We start from the raw sequence: 19,840 nt of genomic DNA on the forward strand, positions 1-19,840 counted from the left end.
TCCCTCTTCTTCCCAAAATATGAAGGCCAGGAGAGGTATTGGGAATGGACAGAAAGATTATCAGGGGGATTAGCAGTGAGATGAGGAAAGGGAATCCAGTGATTAGAGTCAGTCTCCTACCACTCTAGCCTTCCCCTACCTCCTACGGAAAAAAACTGATTTTAAAAGCAAGTCAGCTGGGAAAGCAGCTAAAAAAAATCCATCTTCCTCTTCCCACATACCCTGAGATCAGCAACCTTCCAGAAGTTCTACTCTCCAAGCAATCAAAATTGTTCAGTGTAAATATGAGAAGGATCACTCTTCACATTGTTTTTAAAAGGTTTCCATTCATATGTCCAGTGCTAGGCAGAAGAAAGATGCTCTGGGAAATCAAATAAACGCTACAGATTCCTTGGCCTCTACAGCCATTTACCAAACTGCATACTGTCACTCAAAGCTTTTTTTCCATCCCAATTTACCTTTATCTGGGAGTACTTTTTCTCATGAGAAGTCTAATTAAAGATTAACAGGCTAGAAAGATTCACACTCTTCTAAATTATATCTAAATAATCTTTATTTGGGACAGTTATATATACCTCCCCCACAAACTATTTTACCAATTAATAAACAATAAAAGTTCTTATTTTCCTTTCACTTCCTTTTATCTCTCTTAGCCATTTTCTGAGAGACATTTCAGAGTAAAGACAGTCAAGAGATAGGGATCAAAAGAACCTATTATGAGATTCAAGGGTAAAAAGAAACAAGATTCTTATATAATAAAGTAAATAAATGGGTAATAATCCCATTACTTCCTAATAGTAACAAAACCAATTCATATACGATTCTGAATGTCCACAGAGCAATTTTTAGCAGAATAAAACTAAATGGTATGTCTCAGATTTCTCTTTTAGAATGAATTTCTCCATGTAGAACTATTCACTATTTTTAACTGGAGTGGCAAATATTAAATCTGTATTACAGCTGCTTGAATAAGCAACCTTCAAAGAGCTTAATACCTCTCCATATGCATAGCATGACAGAAAGCCCAAATGCCAATGATACTAAATAACTTCTCTCTGGGTATCAAACATTATGTCCATCTAGTTAAGACTTAGAAACCATAACTGCACCTGAAAAGCAGTACCAACTAGCATATGAGCATGAATTCTAAAAATGGATTCCTACTTCATAATTTATAGGGAAAAAAACAACAACAAAAAACAAAATAGAATTCAGAAAAGATCACTCCTCCATGTTTTACCCAACTTTATACAAATCTTTCCTGAACCCAAATAACTTTAATTATAAATACAAATTTCCTTCCACAAATACAAATCTTGGATTTCATAGGGCTATAGCAAAAATACCTCATGATATAAAATTACAAGTCAATCACACAAGTAACTTAAACCTGGATATTTCTATTGAGTTTTTAAAATTCAGAATATTAAAATACTGTCCTTATAACTGTAATTTAAAAAATTATCATGGGCCACAGCATAAGTAAAAATATATATATATATATATCTTAAGAATAATACGTTAGCAAAAGAAGCTTATTAAAGTATAGAGGTTTAAACATTTTATCTTTACATATTACCTCCAACAATATGTTACCAATTGTGGTTGGATTCTAAAAATACTGATTGCAAATCTTTTTTTAAATTTGCAAAACACAAATTTAAAGAAGCACTTGAAAAAATAAAAGGAAAATATTTGCTAAAATCATACCTGTTTTAGGTCAGAATTTTCATTTTTTTCCTTCTCTGCATTTTCAATAGTCACAATTTGTTGTTGCAGTTTTAACCTAAAAATCACAACCCAACAAAAGACATTATTAAGAATCCATGATTCATTTATTTCACTGAATTAAACAGTCATTTTATTGAATGCCTGTTGGACACCACTGTGCAAAAGCACAAATACAACCAAAGATTGAGACTTTGAGAAGCTAGGTTGTGTTCACATATAACAAAAATGTAAAACAAATTACTGTTGTTGTGATAGGAAAATCTACAAACTAGGGGCATAGAGAGGATGAGAAATCAACTATGTCCAGGGGTACCAGGGAATGCTACATGGATAAAAACCTGACAGGTAGGATTCTGATATACATGAAGAACAGCCTGAACAAGTGGTCTTTCATGGAAAATTATAGAATGTGTTGCTAAGGCATCAGAAAGTAATCTAGTTTAGGAGAGGCCAACTTACATCCATATAGCATTTTACAATTTACAAAATTCTTTCAGACACACGCTACTTCACTTTCATTCTACAAGGCTACAGATTTAAAAGAAAACTAATACAACACACCATCCTGTATTCTATAAAATATCTTATGGAGCTTTTCATGCCTGAGATGAATGAATACTTAAACATTTGCAGACTCTTCAAAGGGAATAATACATCTACAGCCAGATCCTTAAAATGCAGAGCAGCTCTAGTGACCAAATGAGTAACCTCATGAGGAAGACATTACACTAATTAGGTTTGGCAGGATAGGCCCTGCAGCCTCCTCCCTTTCAAAACTCTCCAAATGCCTATCTCAAATACAATGCACTCGGCACCTATTTATAGCTTGGTATTATTAGCATGTCTTATCTGCCCAAGTAGAATGTGTTTATCTGGACAACACTCTCAAGAACCTAGGTCTGTGCTTTAAACACAATAAGGACTCAATAAACATTTGTTGGCAGACTGAATGAAACAACCCAAATCATGGATTAGCTGTTTAAATGTGTGAGATGATTGGATAATACAACATGAAAAAAACCTGAAGATAAGACTCATTGCTTCCTGAGACGTTTACATACAAATGCCAGAAACGATGAACCTAAAGAGGGCCAGTCCTTTTCCTTTTGCTCCACTGTCAGTACCAGTCACACTCTTATTTCATAATTCTAGTTACATGATTACTCTTTCAAACTTTCTGTGCACTTCCTCCATTAAATGTTTATGAATGTTACCAACTGGGTGCCCTTTTTTTTTTTTTTTTTTTTTTTAAGTAAGAGATGTGATCTCACTATATTGCCTAGGCTGGCCTCAAACTCCTTGGCTCAGGCAATCCTCCTGCCTCAGCCTCTCAGCAGGGTGGCTAACTTGAGGTTTTTAGGTTACTGACTTAGTAAAGGTTTCTTTCCACAAAATCATGAAGATGAAAACGGAAGACAGAACACTGTGGGTCCCAGTTCAGGTCCACAGTTAGAAAACTTAGGTCCTAAGTATATCCTAGCTCCAGATGAGAATCTGGATACAATTGGTAAATTAACAAGAAACATGACCCAGTTAAGAAAGTCATGGCCTAATGCTTTCTATGTAAGTTACACAGACATGAAGAGAAACAATAGTGCCCTACATACAAAAGCTGAAGCCAAAGAAACCAATGGTAAAGAGTATCTGAAAAATCATTAAAATATGAAAGGATGGAAGAAAAACTAAATGAAATATGAACTAAGTAAAAGCACCATTGTGGTAGACTATAGAAGATGATATACAACAAGGCCTTCTTCAGTTCATTTTGTTGAAGCCGTACTGGGTTAGAATCTAAAACTAATTTTTTTTAAGGAGAAAATTAGTCCATGATTTAAGATCATTACATTTAGGACTCTATGGGATAACGGATCTTAACTTAAATAAGATAGGAATAAGACTAATGGTATTAAAGTTCAAAAAGGCAGATAATGTTTCAAAAGACAGTGCTGTAAATTTAGGAGTACAGTATCTCTTTTTATTAGGTTTTGAATACTCAAGGTGTGTCACAATAAGTCAAAAGAAAATATACCTTATAATAGACACACAAGGAACAGAAAAAAACTGCAATTAACTTTCATTAGAGGATAAGTTAAGGCTATATAAAAGAGCTGCAATTTGAACTAGATCTTGAAGGAAAAATAAGAGTCCGAGATAGAGAAATTAAAGATATAGGTGACGAAGAGTGTAGAGGAAGTAGAGATATGGAATTTAAAGCACTGTTCACTTAAGAAGTAAAGGGGGAAAGGACATTTTCAAAATAGAAAGGGAGGAGAGAATGGATGAAGATACCGAAATTCTAAGATGGCAAGAAGTTGAGAAAATTCATATCCTTTGCTCATGTACAAGTAAGAACATCAGTTTCCAAGCTGAAAAGGAAGCAAGGGAGCCAGGATAATAGGCTGGAAGAAAAAGAGAAGTCCAAAGACTACCAATATCAGTATCTTCAGTGAGAGTAGCATGGATAAGAGAAAGGAAAGATATTTACATCTTTGAAGTGATCAGTTCTAGGTAACGACAAGGTCCAAGAAGTGTCTAGGTGTACAAGATGCTAAAGTAGGATAAAGATAAAAGAATGCCAGAGTGCAGATAGAATAAACTATAAGGCTAAGGTGTTGGGTAGTTCAACACTATGAATACAGTCACTAACAATGATGACAAGAGAAACAAAACAGAAAAAAGTTGAGCCAGATATCAAAGTCCTCAGTGACTATTAAGGAATACACTGTAGGTCATTAACTGGAAGAGATAAAAGACAGGTATAAAACTGGATGCAACAAATATCAAAGAAAAAAATCACTTTAACCATACTCAAACAATGAACTGGAAGTGCAAACGGGGTTTACGAATGTTGATTTCTCTTCTTGGTCTCTTGTTGCAAGAGAGAGGAAGGAAGAGTAATTTCTACTTAAAAGGTGTTCCAGGTTAATATGCCATGAGAAGAAAGCAGTTCTCAGTAGGGGGAGAGGCATTCAAAAAAATGTTGAGATTACAAAAAAAGTTATTGGTATCAGAACAGGGATTCCAAAGGCTACAGTGGAAATTGTTAAAAGTTTTAATGAGTTAATGAGTAGGTGATAGGGAGAAATCAGAAGGTGAAGGATGAGTAAGTGGGGGGAAGAGTAACTATGAGATCAAGTACTTTATACTTTTAAAGCAATTATAAAGTAGGTGAACTGGAGGGCCAAGTTACAATAGACAATGTAGTTATGAATGAGTTTAAATGGAAACTTTGGAATAACATTAAGATGGCGCTATTTCAAGTTCCCTTCAAAGTACAGGGAAGTCAGCTGTAAGGATCATGGTCTAGGTCTTCTGTGGCAGGCAGCTGATATACTGATATATACTATTTTTTTTTTTTTTTTTTTTTTGGAGATGGAGTTTCGCTCTTGTTGCCCAGGCTGGAGTGCAATGGCGTGATCTTGGCTCACCACAACCTCGGCCTCCTGGGTTCAAGTGATTCTCCTGCCTCAGCCTCCCAAGTAGCTGGGATTATAGGCATCCACCACCATGCCTGGCTAATTTTTTTGTCTTTTCAGTAGAGACGGGGTTTCCCTATGTTGGTCAGGCTGGTCTTGAACTCCCGACCTCAAGTGATCTGCCCGCCTTGGCCTGCCAATATATGCTGTTTCAACATTCAGCAAATATTTATTGAGTACCTATACATGCTGAGCCCATTCTAAGTGTTGTGGATACATCAGAAAATAACAAGGACAGAATGCCTACCCTTGAGGAGTTTATACTCCAACAGTGTCGTCTGATAGAGCTTTCTTTGATGGTGGAAATATTCTATAATCTGTGCCTTCCAATATGATAGTCACTAGCAACATGTTTGTGTGACTGAGGAAACTGAATTTTAATTTTTTAAAATCCTAATTTAAATTTAGGTTTCAAGAGTCATCTGTGACTAGCAATACCATATTGGGCAGCAAAGCCTCTAACGTAACTTCTTGGCTTCATTTAACGTGAGTCTCTGTTACCAAAGGGAAGCAACATACAGGGCAAACAACAGAAGTTGTAATTGTGATTTCTCTACTGTCAAAGAGTCCTACAAGTCTCATGAGAATAGCAGTGGCCTTCTCATACCAATCTTCTGAAAGCATGGTTCTTGCTTGTGAGCACTGGAAATTGACACTGGCCATTATTAGCAAAAAGAAACTTTCCTGAAAGAGTATAAGAACCTGCTCAAAAGAGAACTAGAAAACCAAAACCAGGATACAATAATTGACAGCAATCACAGGCAAAGACATGCCACAGGCCTGCCTGGTCCTTCAAACACTGGCACATATCCTTTCATCCCTTACTTCACAGTTTAAATTCTTGGGAGAAAACGTGTCCAATGGGCCAATATAATTCTTCTCAAGATGCAGTATAAGTAGAAAAATGGATATATTAAATGATAGCTTTTTTTTTTTTTTTTTTTTAAAGCAAATATCCACTACTGGCAGCAAAGAAATCCAAACTGATGAAATTTAAATGTTTATTAAAAGTTTAAGAAAAAAACAGAAAGCTCCAAATGGGAAATAATAGCCCTGGCTTTAAGCCATGCAAAAAATAAATTAAGGGGGTATTGACTACAGGATATCATAAATGTTCAGGTTCCCTTTCCTTGGTTATTACTATTTCCCCAAAAACCTCCCCCTACTTTTAATATCAAACTGCACATCATTTCCTTCCTCTTCCTTCACCCGCTCCACACAGAGACATGGGCATATAGTCTTGGCTGAGTCAGAGTGCCTGATACCCACAATCGCCCTGGTAGGTCCAAAGATGAGCATGTGAACCAGACCCAAACTTGTCTCTAGTTTTTGTTTTGTTTTGTTTTGTTTTTTTAGACAGAATCTCACTCTGTCACCCAGGCTGGAGTGCAGTGGCACAATCTTGGCTCACTGTAACCTCCACCTCCCGGGTTCAAGCAATTCTCCTGCCTCAGCCTCCTGAGTAGCTTGGATTACAGGTGGTCATCACCACGCCCCACTAATTTTTATATTTTCAGTAGAGATGGGGTTTAACCAAGTTGGCCAGGCTGGTCTCGAATGCCTGACCTCAGGTGTTTCACCCACCTTGGCCTCCCAAAGTGCTGGGATTACAGGCGTGAGCCACCATTCCCAGCCTCGACTCTAGACTTTTTAAACTTGAGTTTGCTAACAAGAACTTTGTCCTCTTGGCTTCAACGTATGTTCCTAGCATCACAGAAATAGAACAGCAGACAAAGGAGAGAGATAATAAGAGAAGAGGAAGAAAAGAAAAGGAAGGGAAAAGTCACTATTATCTAATTACATTTGAGTTCCCAGATCCAGGTGTCCGTAAAACCAGCATAACCCTTATCTTTCCCACAATTGTGTAAATGAAGAAAGTCCCTTTTGTTGTGCTTGCATTAGTTGGAGTTGGGTTACTGTCATAACCAAAAGTTGATTACATATTCTATTATATTTAAACTCCTTTAATTTTTACATGGTCTTAATTTGCAAATTGAATAAATGTGCAGTGGAGCAGCCTTTTGAAATACAGTACTTTCACAAAAATAATTTTTTATTACTCTTGGCACTATGATAGGCTAGTGGTAAAAAAAAAAAAACACTTTAATGAAGAGAAAAGACTGGTATATAATTAATAAAGGATCTGTCAAAGCAGTGATTTATATGTAATAGATTAATATTTACTTATCACAGATATATATTATTTGTAAATAAATGGATATTTCTCCTTTGCATGATTTATACTTTCCATTTCCTTAGTAAGACCTTTTGCTCCACAGATAAGTCTCCGATCAATTTGTCTCTGGTTATCTAAATAGGAGGTGCTGCAATTATGATCATTTTAAGGAGTGATCACAACAGACCTGGTTGATTAGCTGGACTTATAAATCAGTAAATCATAACTGTCAAGGAAAAACTACCACCACAATTGTAGAACATTAAAAAAAAAAAAAAGTCACGCCAATCAAGTGAATTAATTCTGCTAGATTTTATGTTGGTTACTATGTCTTTTTTTAAAAATAAGTTGAGGTCATTTACATATTATAAGTGAAACTACAGAGGAATCAAAGAAAAATTATCAATGTGACTAACAGAATAGAAAATTATTCATATTTAAGAAAAGCTAAAGGAATGAAAGCTGTTTTATATAGCAAAAAACTAAAAAACAAAACAAAACCTAAGGGTCAAGTTCATTATTGTGTTCAAGTAATGACAGAATGCTGAACATTTTATCACTATGGCAACAGAAACCCAAAGCAGGAGAAACAGGCTTAAATTCTAACAGAAAAGATTCTAACTGGCCAAATTGTGGGATTATAATAGGATAAAACATTAGAGTAGGATGCCTGGGGAGGGTCTCCCCCACTTTCTGGAGACTGTCAAAGACAGATTTAAAACCTACCTGTCCTGAATATGTCCTAAAAAATGTACCCACCTAAAAGCAAAAGGACAGACAAGATTGGTTCTTAAAATCTATTACAGATTCATGCTTTTAGAATCACAGCCACTAACACTTTAAATAAAGTTATGAAACCTAAGTAAATAGTTAAGTACACCTCTGCCTGAAGTAATTCTTTCCTAAGTAATGCAGATCAAGAACCCTGTCTCAAAACATAGCCTATCACTTAATGAACATGATTTTTAAAAGCCACTCAAACTTTATATAATTAGAGATGTCACTAAGATATTAGAATTTGAAAAGCAGAATGTTGAGTTGAAGCAGCAGACATGGCACAAGTATACATATGTAACAAAAAGAATGTCCAAGTAATAATGAAGATAACAGCAGATGTCTAGCTCTGTGTTATCCATATATTCTGCAAAAACAATACAGAAAAGCAAAGAGAACAAATAAAGCCACACAAAACCATACCCTTAGCATAACTGGCAGACAGAAAATGCCCAAAACCTCAAAGTACCTGTAAGTAAAATGAAGGAAAAAACACCAAATCCCAGCAAGTGATCTCTCCCATCCCTGCCTGCAAATCTTTGTAGGTAAGAGCTCACTGCATGTGAATGTACTTAATTTGCCCATTAAAATAAAAGGTTTAATTTATTAAAATTTGGCCCACAAAACAAGACCCAATTAAATGCTATATACAAAACACACATTTAAAAAGCAAAATGATTCAGAAAATTAAAAAATAAGACAATAAAAGTATACCAGGCAAATAGAAACTACATGAAAACAGAAGTGGTGATATCAGACAAGTCAAGCAAAAAAAAAGACAAAGCACTTTTTAATGCTAAAAGCTACAATTCACACTTAAAATAGAACTGCTATGAATATTTATATTCTGTACCAAATACCATGAAACTCACCTCTATGAAGCAAAAACTACAAGATATACAAAGAGTCACATATAGAAACACAGTAATAAAAGGAGACTTTAATATATCATTCTTTGTACAAAACAAATCAAGTGGACAAAAAATAAGCAAGTATACAGAAGACCTAAACATCACAGTTAACAAGGTAGGTCCTGTGTGTGTGTGTGTGTGTGTGTGTGTATAACTTCATACTCTTTTATAAGACTCTTTCCATGTGTTTATGTAACACAATAACTGACATATACTATAGGACAAAGTGACTATAGTCCTATAGTCGCTGGGCATGTGACATGTCCAGAAAGTGAAACTTAAGAAGACACCCATTCTAAGACTCCTGCAAGTGCAGGGTCGGCACATGAGACTGTTTCCTTAAATTTTGCACCCTGGCTGCCTCACTTGCTTTACCCTAGTCTTGCCCTTGATAGATTAGGATACAAAGAAACATCAGACTGTTCCACAAAGTAGAAACAATACAAAAATATTCTGATCACAATGCAATAAAAGTAGAAATTAACTTTTTAAAAAGGTTCTCCTAGCTGGAAATTTAAAAAAACTTCTGTTATAGACTGAAACATGTTCCTTCAAGATATGACTACATTTGGAGACAGGGCCTTTAAAGAGACAATTAAGGTTAAAGTCATATGGGTGGGCCCTAATCCAATGACTAGTGTCCTTATAAAAAGGATAGACACGCCGGGCGTGGTGGCTCACGCCTGTAATCCCAGCACTTTGGGAGGCCAAGGCGGGCGGATCAGGAGGTCAGGAGATCGAGACCATCCTGGCTAACACGGTGAAACCCTGTCTCTACTAACAAACACACAAAAAATTAGCCGGGCGTGGTCGCAGGCGCCTGTAGTCCCAGCTGCTCCGGAGGCAGGAGAATGGCGTGAACCCGGAAGGCGGAGCTTGCAGTGAGCCGAGATGATTGCGCCACTGCACTCCAGCCTGGGCGACAGAGCAAGACTCCATCTCAAAAAAAAAAAAAAAAAAAAAAAAAAAAAAAAGGATAGACACAAGCAGATGCAAAGGCACAGAGAAAAGGCCACGTGAGGACAAAGTGAGAATAAGGTGGCCACCTGCAAGTCAAGAAGAGAGGTCTTAGGAGAAACCAAGCCGGGCAATACCTTAATCTATGACTTCTAGTCTCCAAAAACTGTAAGAAAATTAATTCCTGTTGTTTGATCACCCATCTGTGGTATTTTATTATGGCAGACTTAGCAAACTATTACATCTTCTGTTAAATAACTCTTTGGCAGAAAGAAAAATACAAATTAAAATTAGTGAATTTCTTTAAAAATAATAATTAAAACACTATATAATCATAATTTATGGAATACAGTTAAAGTAGTGATGAGAAGAAAATTATTAGCACTAAATACTCTTACCAATAAGAATGAAAGAATAAACTGTAGTAAAATTAAATTGTCAACTCAAAAACAACCAAATGAACAAAGTAAACTAAAAGAAAGCCCAAGGTATATAACATGACCTTAGAAAACTCCAAGAAATCAACAAAGCAGCTATTAGAAAATATGTGACTTTAGTGAGGTCACAGGATTCAAGATCAATACATAAAAGTAAACTATATTTCTATATGCAATGAACAATTAAGTCAAAATGAACTCCATTTACAATATATTTAGAAATGAAACTGAATAAAAGATGAGCATGATTTATACAATGAAAACTGCAACACACTGATGACAGAAAGGAAACCTAAATAAATGGAGAGATGTATGATATTTTTGGATTGGAAGACTCAATATTGTTAAGGTAACAATTCCCCTCAAATTGACCTAAAAATTCAATACAATCCCAGTTAAAATTTTAACAAGATTTTTTTAAAAAGGTAAAAAACTGATTAAAAAATTAATATTTGAAAGGCAAAGGACCTAGAAAAGCCAAAATAATTTAGACAAAAAAGAACCAGGTAGAGGACGTGCACTACCTGAATCAAACTTACTATAAAGCTACATTACTCAAAATGGTATGATATTGGTGTAAAGACAAAGATCAGTAAAATAGAACAGAGTCCAGAAATAGACTCACACCTGTAATTCAATGGGGGAAAAGACAGTCTTCAAAAAATGGTGCTGGAATAACTGGATACCTACATGAAAATAAAAAGCTTATGTGTACCATTACCTTACACCACATAAAAGTTAACATGAATTAGACCTTAAAATCTAAAGGTAAAAACCAAATATTAATGTTTTAGAAGAAAACAAATATCTTTTTAACACAGAATTAGGCAAAGTCTTGAAGAGAACACAAAAAATACAAACAAGAAAAAAATTGATAAAGTGGTGTGGTGTGGTATTATGATGTATATATATTGGTTTACATATATACATATGGGTTTACATCCATGGTTCCTGGCTCATAACTTCCATAGCCCTTGTCCACATTTCCTAAGGGACTAAAACAATACGCATATCTTTTGTTAACCATATTTGGCCCTTTGTTCATGGTTCGGGAGGCAGCTTCAAAACAGCCTCACAGTGATAAAAGGTGAAAGACAGTCTTTGGTTGTAGTACTGGGGTGCTCTGGGCCTCAGAAACAGACCTCAGAAAACAGAATCTCTCTCTGACCTTCTGTCCTCCTTTTACCTGCACCTTTTTCTCCCCAAGGCAGGCCACACACACTAAAAATATACTCTAATCTTCCCCCACCTTTCTGTCTTGGAGCTGGTCATAAAAAAATCCTCTGAATTACCTTATCTGACAGTAGGTCATTAGACCCCCATTTCTGAAGAGGTCCTGCCCCTTACCCAGGAGGAAATAATGCTACACAGAGCGGCCAAGAAGAATCTAAACACACAGGACTTGTTACGATTCTCTGCACAGTCTGTTAGTATTAGGTCATGCCCTTTTTGTCCAATAAGATTTCCATACGACTGTCCATTCTTCAATCATGTCTATCCAATGAAGTCTCCAAAAAAGACTCAAGAGGACAGGGTACCGCAAGCCTCCAGACAGCTGAACTCATGGAGGATTACATGAAGGTAAAAGAACTCACCCATGTGCTAGAAGAATGGCACACCCCAACTTCAGAGGAACAGAAGCAGCTCCTGAGCTCTGGACCCTTGAGACCTTACCCTATTATTTCTTTTCTTCTTTTCTCTTTTTTCTTTTTTTTTTTTTTTTTTTTTTGAGATGGGGTCTTGCTGTGCTGCCCAAGCTGGAGTGCAATGGCCGATCCCGGCTCACTGCAACCTCTACCTCCCAGATTCAAGCAACTCTCCTGCCTCAGCCTCCTGAGTAGCTGGGATTACAGGTACCTGCCACCATGCCCAACTAATTTTTTTGTATTTTTAGTAGAGACAGAGTTTCACCATGTTGGTCAGGTTGGTCTCAAACTCCTGACTTCAGGTGATCCACCCACCTCAGCTTCCCAAAGTGCTGGGATTACAGGCATGGGCCACTGTACCTGGCCTATTATTTCTTCATCTAGCTGTTTATTTGTATCCTTTAAAAATATCCTCTTCAAAAACCTGGGAAACATAAAGTGTTTCCTTAAGCTTGTGAACAACTCTAGTAAATTTAGCTGAAAGAGAAGGTTATGGAAACCCCAACTTAAAAAGTTGGTCAGTCAGAAGTTCCAGAGGTCTGAAAGTGAGACTGGTGTCTGAAATGGGAAAAGCCTTCAACCCACAGGATCTGATGCTATCTCCATGTAGAGAGCAGCAGAATCAAATTAGAGTAGAAGATGTCAGGCTGGTGTCCACTGCAGAAATGAATGCTTACTTGTTGATGGGTAGAAATCCATACATTTGGTCACAGAAGTTTTCTGCATTGTTGTGGTGTGAAAACACAGGAAAAAAACACCACACAAGTAGATTTTATAAAATCCACTTTCAATATACACAATTAAGTAAATGTGGCCAGGTGCAGTGGGCTCTCACGCCTGTAATCCCAACACTTTGGGAGGCCAAGGCAGGCAGATCACTTGAGCTCAGGAATTCGAGACCAGTCTGGGAAACATGGAAAAACCTTGTCTCTGCTAAAAATATAAAATTTAGCCAAGCACGGTGTCGCACACCTGTAGTCCCAGCTACTCGGGAGGTTGAGGTGGGAGGATCACTTGAGCCCAGGAGGCAGAGGCTGCAGTGAGCTGAGATGGTACCATGGCACTCCAGCCTGGGCAACAGAGCAAGATCCTATATCAAAAAATAAACAAACACACAAAAAGATGCTAACCACCACTAGTAACAGAGATAATCAAATAAATAAATATATATACACACACACATATATATACACACACATACATATACATACACAATTGAGTAAATGAAAAGGCAAGTCATAGATAAGGAGAAAATACATGTAAAATATGTATCTAAGAAAGAGCTTATATGTGTAACACATAAATAACTATTATAAATCAATAAGATAACTTCTGAATGTAAAAAGTGGGCAAAACAGTTGAACAGAAACTTCACAGAAGTAGCTTATAAGCACATAAAAAGATGCTAACCACCACTAGTCACAGAGACAATCAAATTAAGACCACAGGTGACATGTTACAACATATCCAATTGGAATTATTAAGACTGAAAATAACAAGTATCAGTAAGGATGTAAAACAAACAAAATCCTCATATACTGCTAGTTGGAACGAAAAAAACTTTGTCAAGTGTTTCTACATTGGAAAACAGTATTTCTGTATGTTATAAAAGTAAACATATACTTACCATATGACTTAGTAATCCCATTTCTAGGTATTTAACTAGGAGAATAAAAACATATTTCCACAAAAAGACTTGTAAATGAATGTTCACAGCAGCATTATTCATAATAGCCCCAAACTAAAAACAACCCGACATTTGTCCATCAAGAGAAGAATAAATAAATCATATTATTTTATCCAATGAATACTAATCAGCAATAAACATACGAGGTACTGATACACTCAGAGCATGGATAAGTCACAGGTTGCCTAATGTTGGGACTCAGGAAAGGAAGTCAACTATAAAGAGACATGAGGAAACTTGGGGTGATGAAACTATTCCATATTTTTATTGTGGTGATGACTGTACAACTGTATACAAAATGGGTGAATTTTATTTTAGGTACATTAAATGACAACAATAAAACTATACAAACTTTTTAAGGGCAAAGAACCAGCAGATAAAAACAGAAATTAATGAGTTAGAAAATGGGAAACCAGTTGATCTAATAAATCAAAATCCTAATTTAAATGAATGCACTGAACTGTACGTTTTAAAATAGTTAAAATGGTAAATTTTATGTATATTTTACCACAATATAAAAATATATATATACAAAGCAGTGGCTGACTTGACCAAGAAAGAAAGGAAGAAAGCACACGTAGAGAACAAAAAATAACAAAGGGGAAATAAGCATTGAAATAGAAAAAAATCTAAAAAGAAAAAGAGGTCTACTTTTCAAAAGGAGGAGCACAGTGGCCAGCCATCAGAAGTTGACAATGACCAACTGAGAGCAATCGTTGAAGCTGATCCTCTACAACTACACAAGAAGCTGCCAAAGAACTCAATGTCAACCATTTTATGGTCATTTGGCATTTGAAGCAATCTGGAAAGGTGAAAAAGCTAGTTAAGTGGGTGTCTCATGAACTGAGTGAAAATTTAAAAATATCGTCATTTTGAAGTGTCATCTTCTCTTATTCTATGCAACAACAACTATTTCTCAAGCAGATTGTGACATGCGACAAAAAGTGGGTTTCATACGACTACCGGCGATGACCACCTCAGTGGCTGGACAGAGAAGCAGCTCCAGAGCACTTCCCAAAGCCAAACTTGTGCAAAAAAGCTCATGGTCACTGTTTGGTGGTCTGCTGCCAGTCCGATCCACTACAGCTTTCTGAATCCCGAGGAAACCATTACATTTGAGAAGTATGCTCAGCAAATCGATGAGATGAACTGAAAACTGCAGTGCCTGCAGCCGGCATTGATCAACAGAAAGGGTCCAATTCTTCTCTACGACAATGTCCGACTGTATGTCACACAACCAATGCTTCAAAAGTTGAACGAACTGCACTACGAAGTTTTGCCTCATCTGCCATAGTCACCTGACCTCTTGCCAACTGACTATGACTTCTTTAAGCATCTCAACAACTTTTTGCAGGGAAAATCCTTCCACAACGAGCAGGATGCACAAAATGCTTTCTAAGTGTTTGTCTAATCCCACCAGGTGTGGTGGCTCACACTTGTAATCCCAGCACTTTGGGAGGCCGAGCTAGGCGGATCACCTGAAATCAGGACTTCGAGATCAGCCTAGCCAACATCTTGAAACATTGTCTCTACTAAAAATACAAAAATTAGCTAGGCGTGGTGGCGGGTGTTTATAATCCCAGCTACTCGGGAGGTTGAGGCAGGAGAATCGCTTGAACCCAGGAGGTGGAAGTTGCAGTAAACGAAGATTGTGTCACTGCACTCCAGCCTGGGCGACAAGAGCAAGACTGTCTCAAAAAAAAAAAAAGTTTGTCGAATACCCAAGCATGGATTTTTATACTACAAGAATAAACAAACTTATTGGCAAAAAAGTGTTGACTGCAATGGTTCCTATTTTGATTAATAAAGATGTGTTTGAGCCTAGTTACACTGATTTAAAATTCATGGTCCAAAACCACAAGTACTTTCGCAACAACCTAATAATACACCATACTAAAAGAATGAAGAAAAAAATGCATGATCATCTCAACTGATACAGAAAAAGCATTTGACAAAATTCAACACCCTTTCAGGATAAAAACACTAACAAACTTGGAATAGAAGGACACTACCTCAACATAATAAAGCCATACATTAAAAAGCCACAGTGAGTATCATAAGCAATGGTGATACTCTGAAATGTTTTCCTTTAAGATCAGGAATAAAACAAGTACTCCCACTTTTGCCACTTCCATTCGACATGAAACTGGAAGTTCTAGCCAGAGCTATTAGGCAAGAGAAAGCAATGAATTCAGCAAAGTAGCAGAATACAAAGCCAACAAACAAAAATTAGCTGCATCTCTATACACTAACAATGAATAATATGAAAAGGAAAATGAAGAAAATAATTCCATTTACAACAGCATCAAAAAGAATATATAAAAATTAACTGAACCAAGGAGGTGAAATACTTATAAACAGAAAACTAAAAGACATTGCTAACAGAAATTAAAATAAATGGAAACACATCCCATGTTCATAAATTGAAAGATTTAATGTTGAGATGTCAATACTACCAAAAATAATCTACAGAATCAATGCAATTCCTATCAAAATCCCAGTACTTTGTAAAGAAATAGAAAAATCTATCCTAAAATTCATATGGAATCTCAAGGGAACCCAAGTAGATGAAATACTCCTGAAGAACAAAACTAGAGAACTCACACTTCCTTATTTCAAAATTTATTGCAAAGTTATAATAATCAAAATAGTGTGACACTGACATAATGACCAACATATAAGCAACTGGAATAGAATACAGAATGCGGAAATAAACCTTCCCATATAGGGTCAAATGAATTTGACAAGAGTACCAAGGTCATTCAATTAAAAAAGGGCAATGTTGTCAACAAACAGTGCTGGGAAAACTGGATACACACATATAAAAGAATGAACTTGGACCTCTCTTTAACTCTATATAGGAAAATTAATTTAAAATGGATCAAAGGTCTAAATGTACAACCTAAAACTATAAAACTCTTAGAAGAAATGATGGGGGAAAGGCTTCATGGAATTTGATTTGGTAATGATTTCTTGGATATGACACGAAATACATAGGCAATAACAATAACAACAACAAAAACACAGACAAAATGAACTCCATGAAAATAAGTTTTTCTGCACAAAAGATATTTATCAACAGAGTAAAATACTACAGAATAGGAGAAAATATTTGCAAATCATATATCTGATAAGGCATTAATATCCAGAATATACAGAGAAAAACTAAACAAAAATAAAAAATAAAAATTTTAAATGGGCAAAGAACTTGACTAGCTGTTTCTCAAAAAAGATATACAAGTGGCTAACAGGCATATTAAAAGATGCTTGACACTACTAATCATTAGAAAGATGCAAATCAAAACTACAATGAGATACTACCTCACATCTATTAGGATGGCTACTATCAAAAAAACATGAGGAAGACATCATTAAGATGACTGACTAGAGGACCAACACTCCTCCACAAAGGTCCAAAATAACAAGTAAATAACTGCACTTCAAGTAGAGTTTCCAAGGGAGAACAACAGAATTTACATGAAAGGGAAAAAAAATCCACTTAATCATGGAAACTTGAGATGGCAGCATAGAGAAGAAAGCAAAGCACCCAGCTGGGACTGGCTCAGAACCAAGAAAGACTCCCCATTGTGCGAGAAATGGTACGTAGGAGTTCCTTAGCAGTCCAGTAATACCACTGTGGACATGTGTAAACCTAGCTACAGAAGAGCCCTAGAGTCCTAACAGGCCCTGAATCCAGTACAGGGAGCTGTCTGGAGTCCACGTGGTTACATTGCTCCAGAGAAGGCACACACACTGCATACCCCTACTCCCTGTAACCCAAGCTGCTACAGCATGCACCATTTTGAGAACCGAGCCAATGCTAAAATACATGCTGCCGTGGGGTTCAACAGACCTGGTATTTCCACATCTGAAGGGTCCCACTGTAATCACACCACAACCAAATAAAAGGGTCCAACACCACAACCTCAGCTACACAGAGCAGTAAAGCCAAAACTCCAGCACCGGAGCTGGTATAGTGGACCTAAAGGAACAAGCAATCTAGCACAGCAGGGAGGCCACCTCCAAGACCAAGGGCGCTGGTGCATGCAGTCCCTAGGGTTTAAGAACTAGCTGCCAGCCACTGCCAGCAATCCCATTTCCACAACTGGTGAAGCAGAAATGCACTCCACATACCTGTAGGGACCAAGGATGGACCCATCTGGCAACAGCCACCACTGGCAACCCCACCCCACAACTGGCAAAGCCACCACACCCAATGAGTACCCACCACCCAAAACCTGAGAACTGTTCCAGCGAGAGGCCCCTATCAGCAGCAATGAGACTCACTCAACAAAAACCCACAGTAGAGACCACTGAGGTACTTGCAGACACTGCTGACGCGAATTACAGCCAAAGATATCACATGGAGACTACATTACTGCACTAATCCAGAAACAAAGCCAAAGCACCTACCCAAACAATACTGCATGACAAATATACAGGAAAAAGTCCTTCCTTACAAAGGCTACTCCATAAAATAGAGGCAACTGTTCTACCAGATGCACCTAATAACTTAGGGACACAAGAAACATGAAAAAAGCTGGGCGTGGTGGTTCATGCCTATAATTCCAGCACTTTGGGAGGCCAAGACAGGCAGATCACAAGGTCAGGAGTTTGAGACCAGCTTGGCCAACATAGTGAAACCTGTCTCTACTAAAAATACAAAAAATTACCCGGGCTTGGTGGCGGGTACCTGTAATCCCAGCTACTTGGGAGGCTGAAGCAGGAAAATCACTTGAACCCGGGAGGCAGAGGTTGAAGTGAGCCAAGAATGCACCACTGCACTCCAGCCTGGGTGACAGTACGAGACTTTGTCTCAAAAAAAAAAAAAAAAAAAAAAAGAAATATGAAAAAGAAAACATGACACCTCAAATGGACCCAATAATTCTCCAGTAATAGACCCTAATGAAAAAGAAATCTAAAAAATGCCTGAAAAGAAATTTGAAATAACAATGTTAAGGAAACTTGGAAAGATACAAGAGAATACAGATACAAAATTCAACAAAATCAGAAAAAAATCATGATATGAATAAGAAATTTTAGAGAGATAGATATCATAAAAAAGAACCAAACAGAATCCTTGTAGCTGAAGAATTTCATGAACAAAAATAAAAATACAATCAAGAATTTCAGCAACAGTTTAGATCAAGCAGGAGAAAGAATTTTTGAACATTAAGACAGGTCTTTTAAAATAATACAGTCAGACAAATAATAATAAAGAATAAAAGGGATGAAGAAAGCCTATGAGACTCATGCGACACCATTAAGTAAACACATATTCACATCATAAAATTCCAGAAGAATAAGAGATGGGAAACAGTATCAAAAATGTTGTAAACAAAATCGTAACTGTAGATAGAGTTTCCAAGTCTTAGGAGAGAGATGAATATCCAAATCCAAAAAGCTCAAAGACCCCAAACTGATTCAACCCAAAAAGGTCCTCTGCAAGGCACACTATACTCAAACATCAAAAATCAAATCAAAGAATTCCATAAACAACAAGAAAAAAGCATCAAGTAAGAAAATCCCCATGAGACAAACAGATTTCTCAAGAGAAACCTTATAGGCAAGAACAGAACAGAATGATATACTCAAAAGTAGTGAAAGAAAAATAACTTCCATTCAAAAATACTATACCCAACAAAACTATCCTTCAGAAATGAAGAAAAAACAAAGTCTTTCTCAGAAAAGCAAAAACTGAGAGAATTCATCACCACTACCCCTACTCAACAAGAAATTCTTAAGGGAGTCCTACAACTGAAAATGAAAAGACAATGACTATCATTATGAAAATATGCAAGAATAAAACTCACTAGTAGAGCAGATAGATATACAAATGAGAAAGAAATCAAACTTTGTCACTACAGAAATCCACCAAATCACAAATATAAACAATTAAGAGAGCAAGAAAGAAACAGAAGATCTACAGTACAACCAGAAAGCAATTAACAAAATGACAGGACTAAGTCCTTGCCTATCAAGAATAACTTTGAATGTAAACAGATTACATCCCCCAATTAAGACACATAGACTGGGTAAAGGCAT

General features: G+C 36.7%; 1 protein-coding gene across 2 annotated transcripts in view; it reads right to left on the bottom strand.

The window, feature by feature from the left end:
* The window catches only part of CEP83 (centrosomal protein 83), a 146,950-nt gene that overhangs the window by 25,910 nt on the left and 101,200 nt on the right, over positions 1-19,840 (bottom strand). For both annotated transcript variants that reach the window (XM_050747159.1, XM_050747160.1), the window contains one exon: positions 1,711-1,786. In XM_050747159.1, the coding sequence (XP_050603116.1) occupies positions 1,711-1,786 (76 nt within the window). The remainder of the gene's footprint in view (positions 1-1,710; positions 1,787-19,840) is intronic.

This window comes from Macaca thibetana, chromosome 11 (genome assembly GCF_024542745.1).
Source record: "Macaca thibetana thibetana isolate TM-01 chromosome 11, ASM2454274v1, whole genome shotgun sequence".
Taxonomy (NCBI): Eukaryota; Metazoa; Chordata; class Mammalia; order Primates; family Cercopithecidae; genus Macaca; species Macaca thibetana.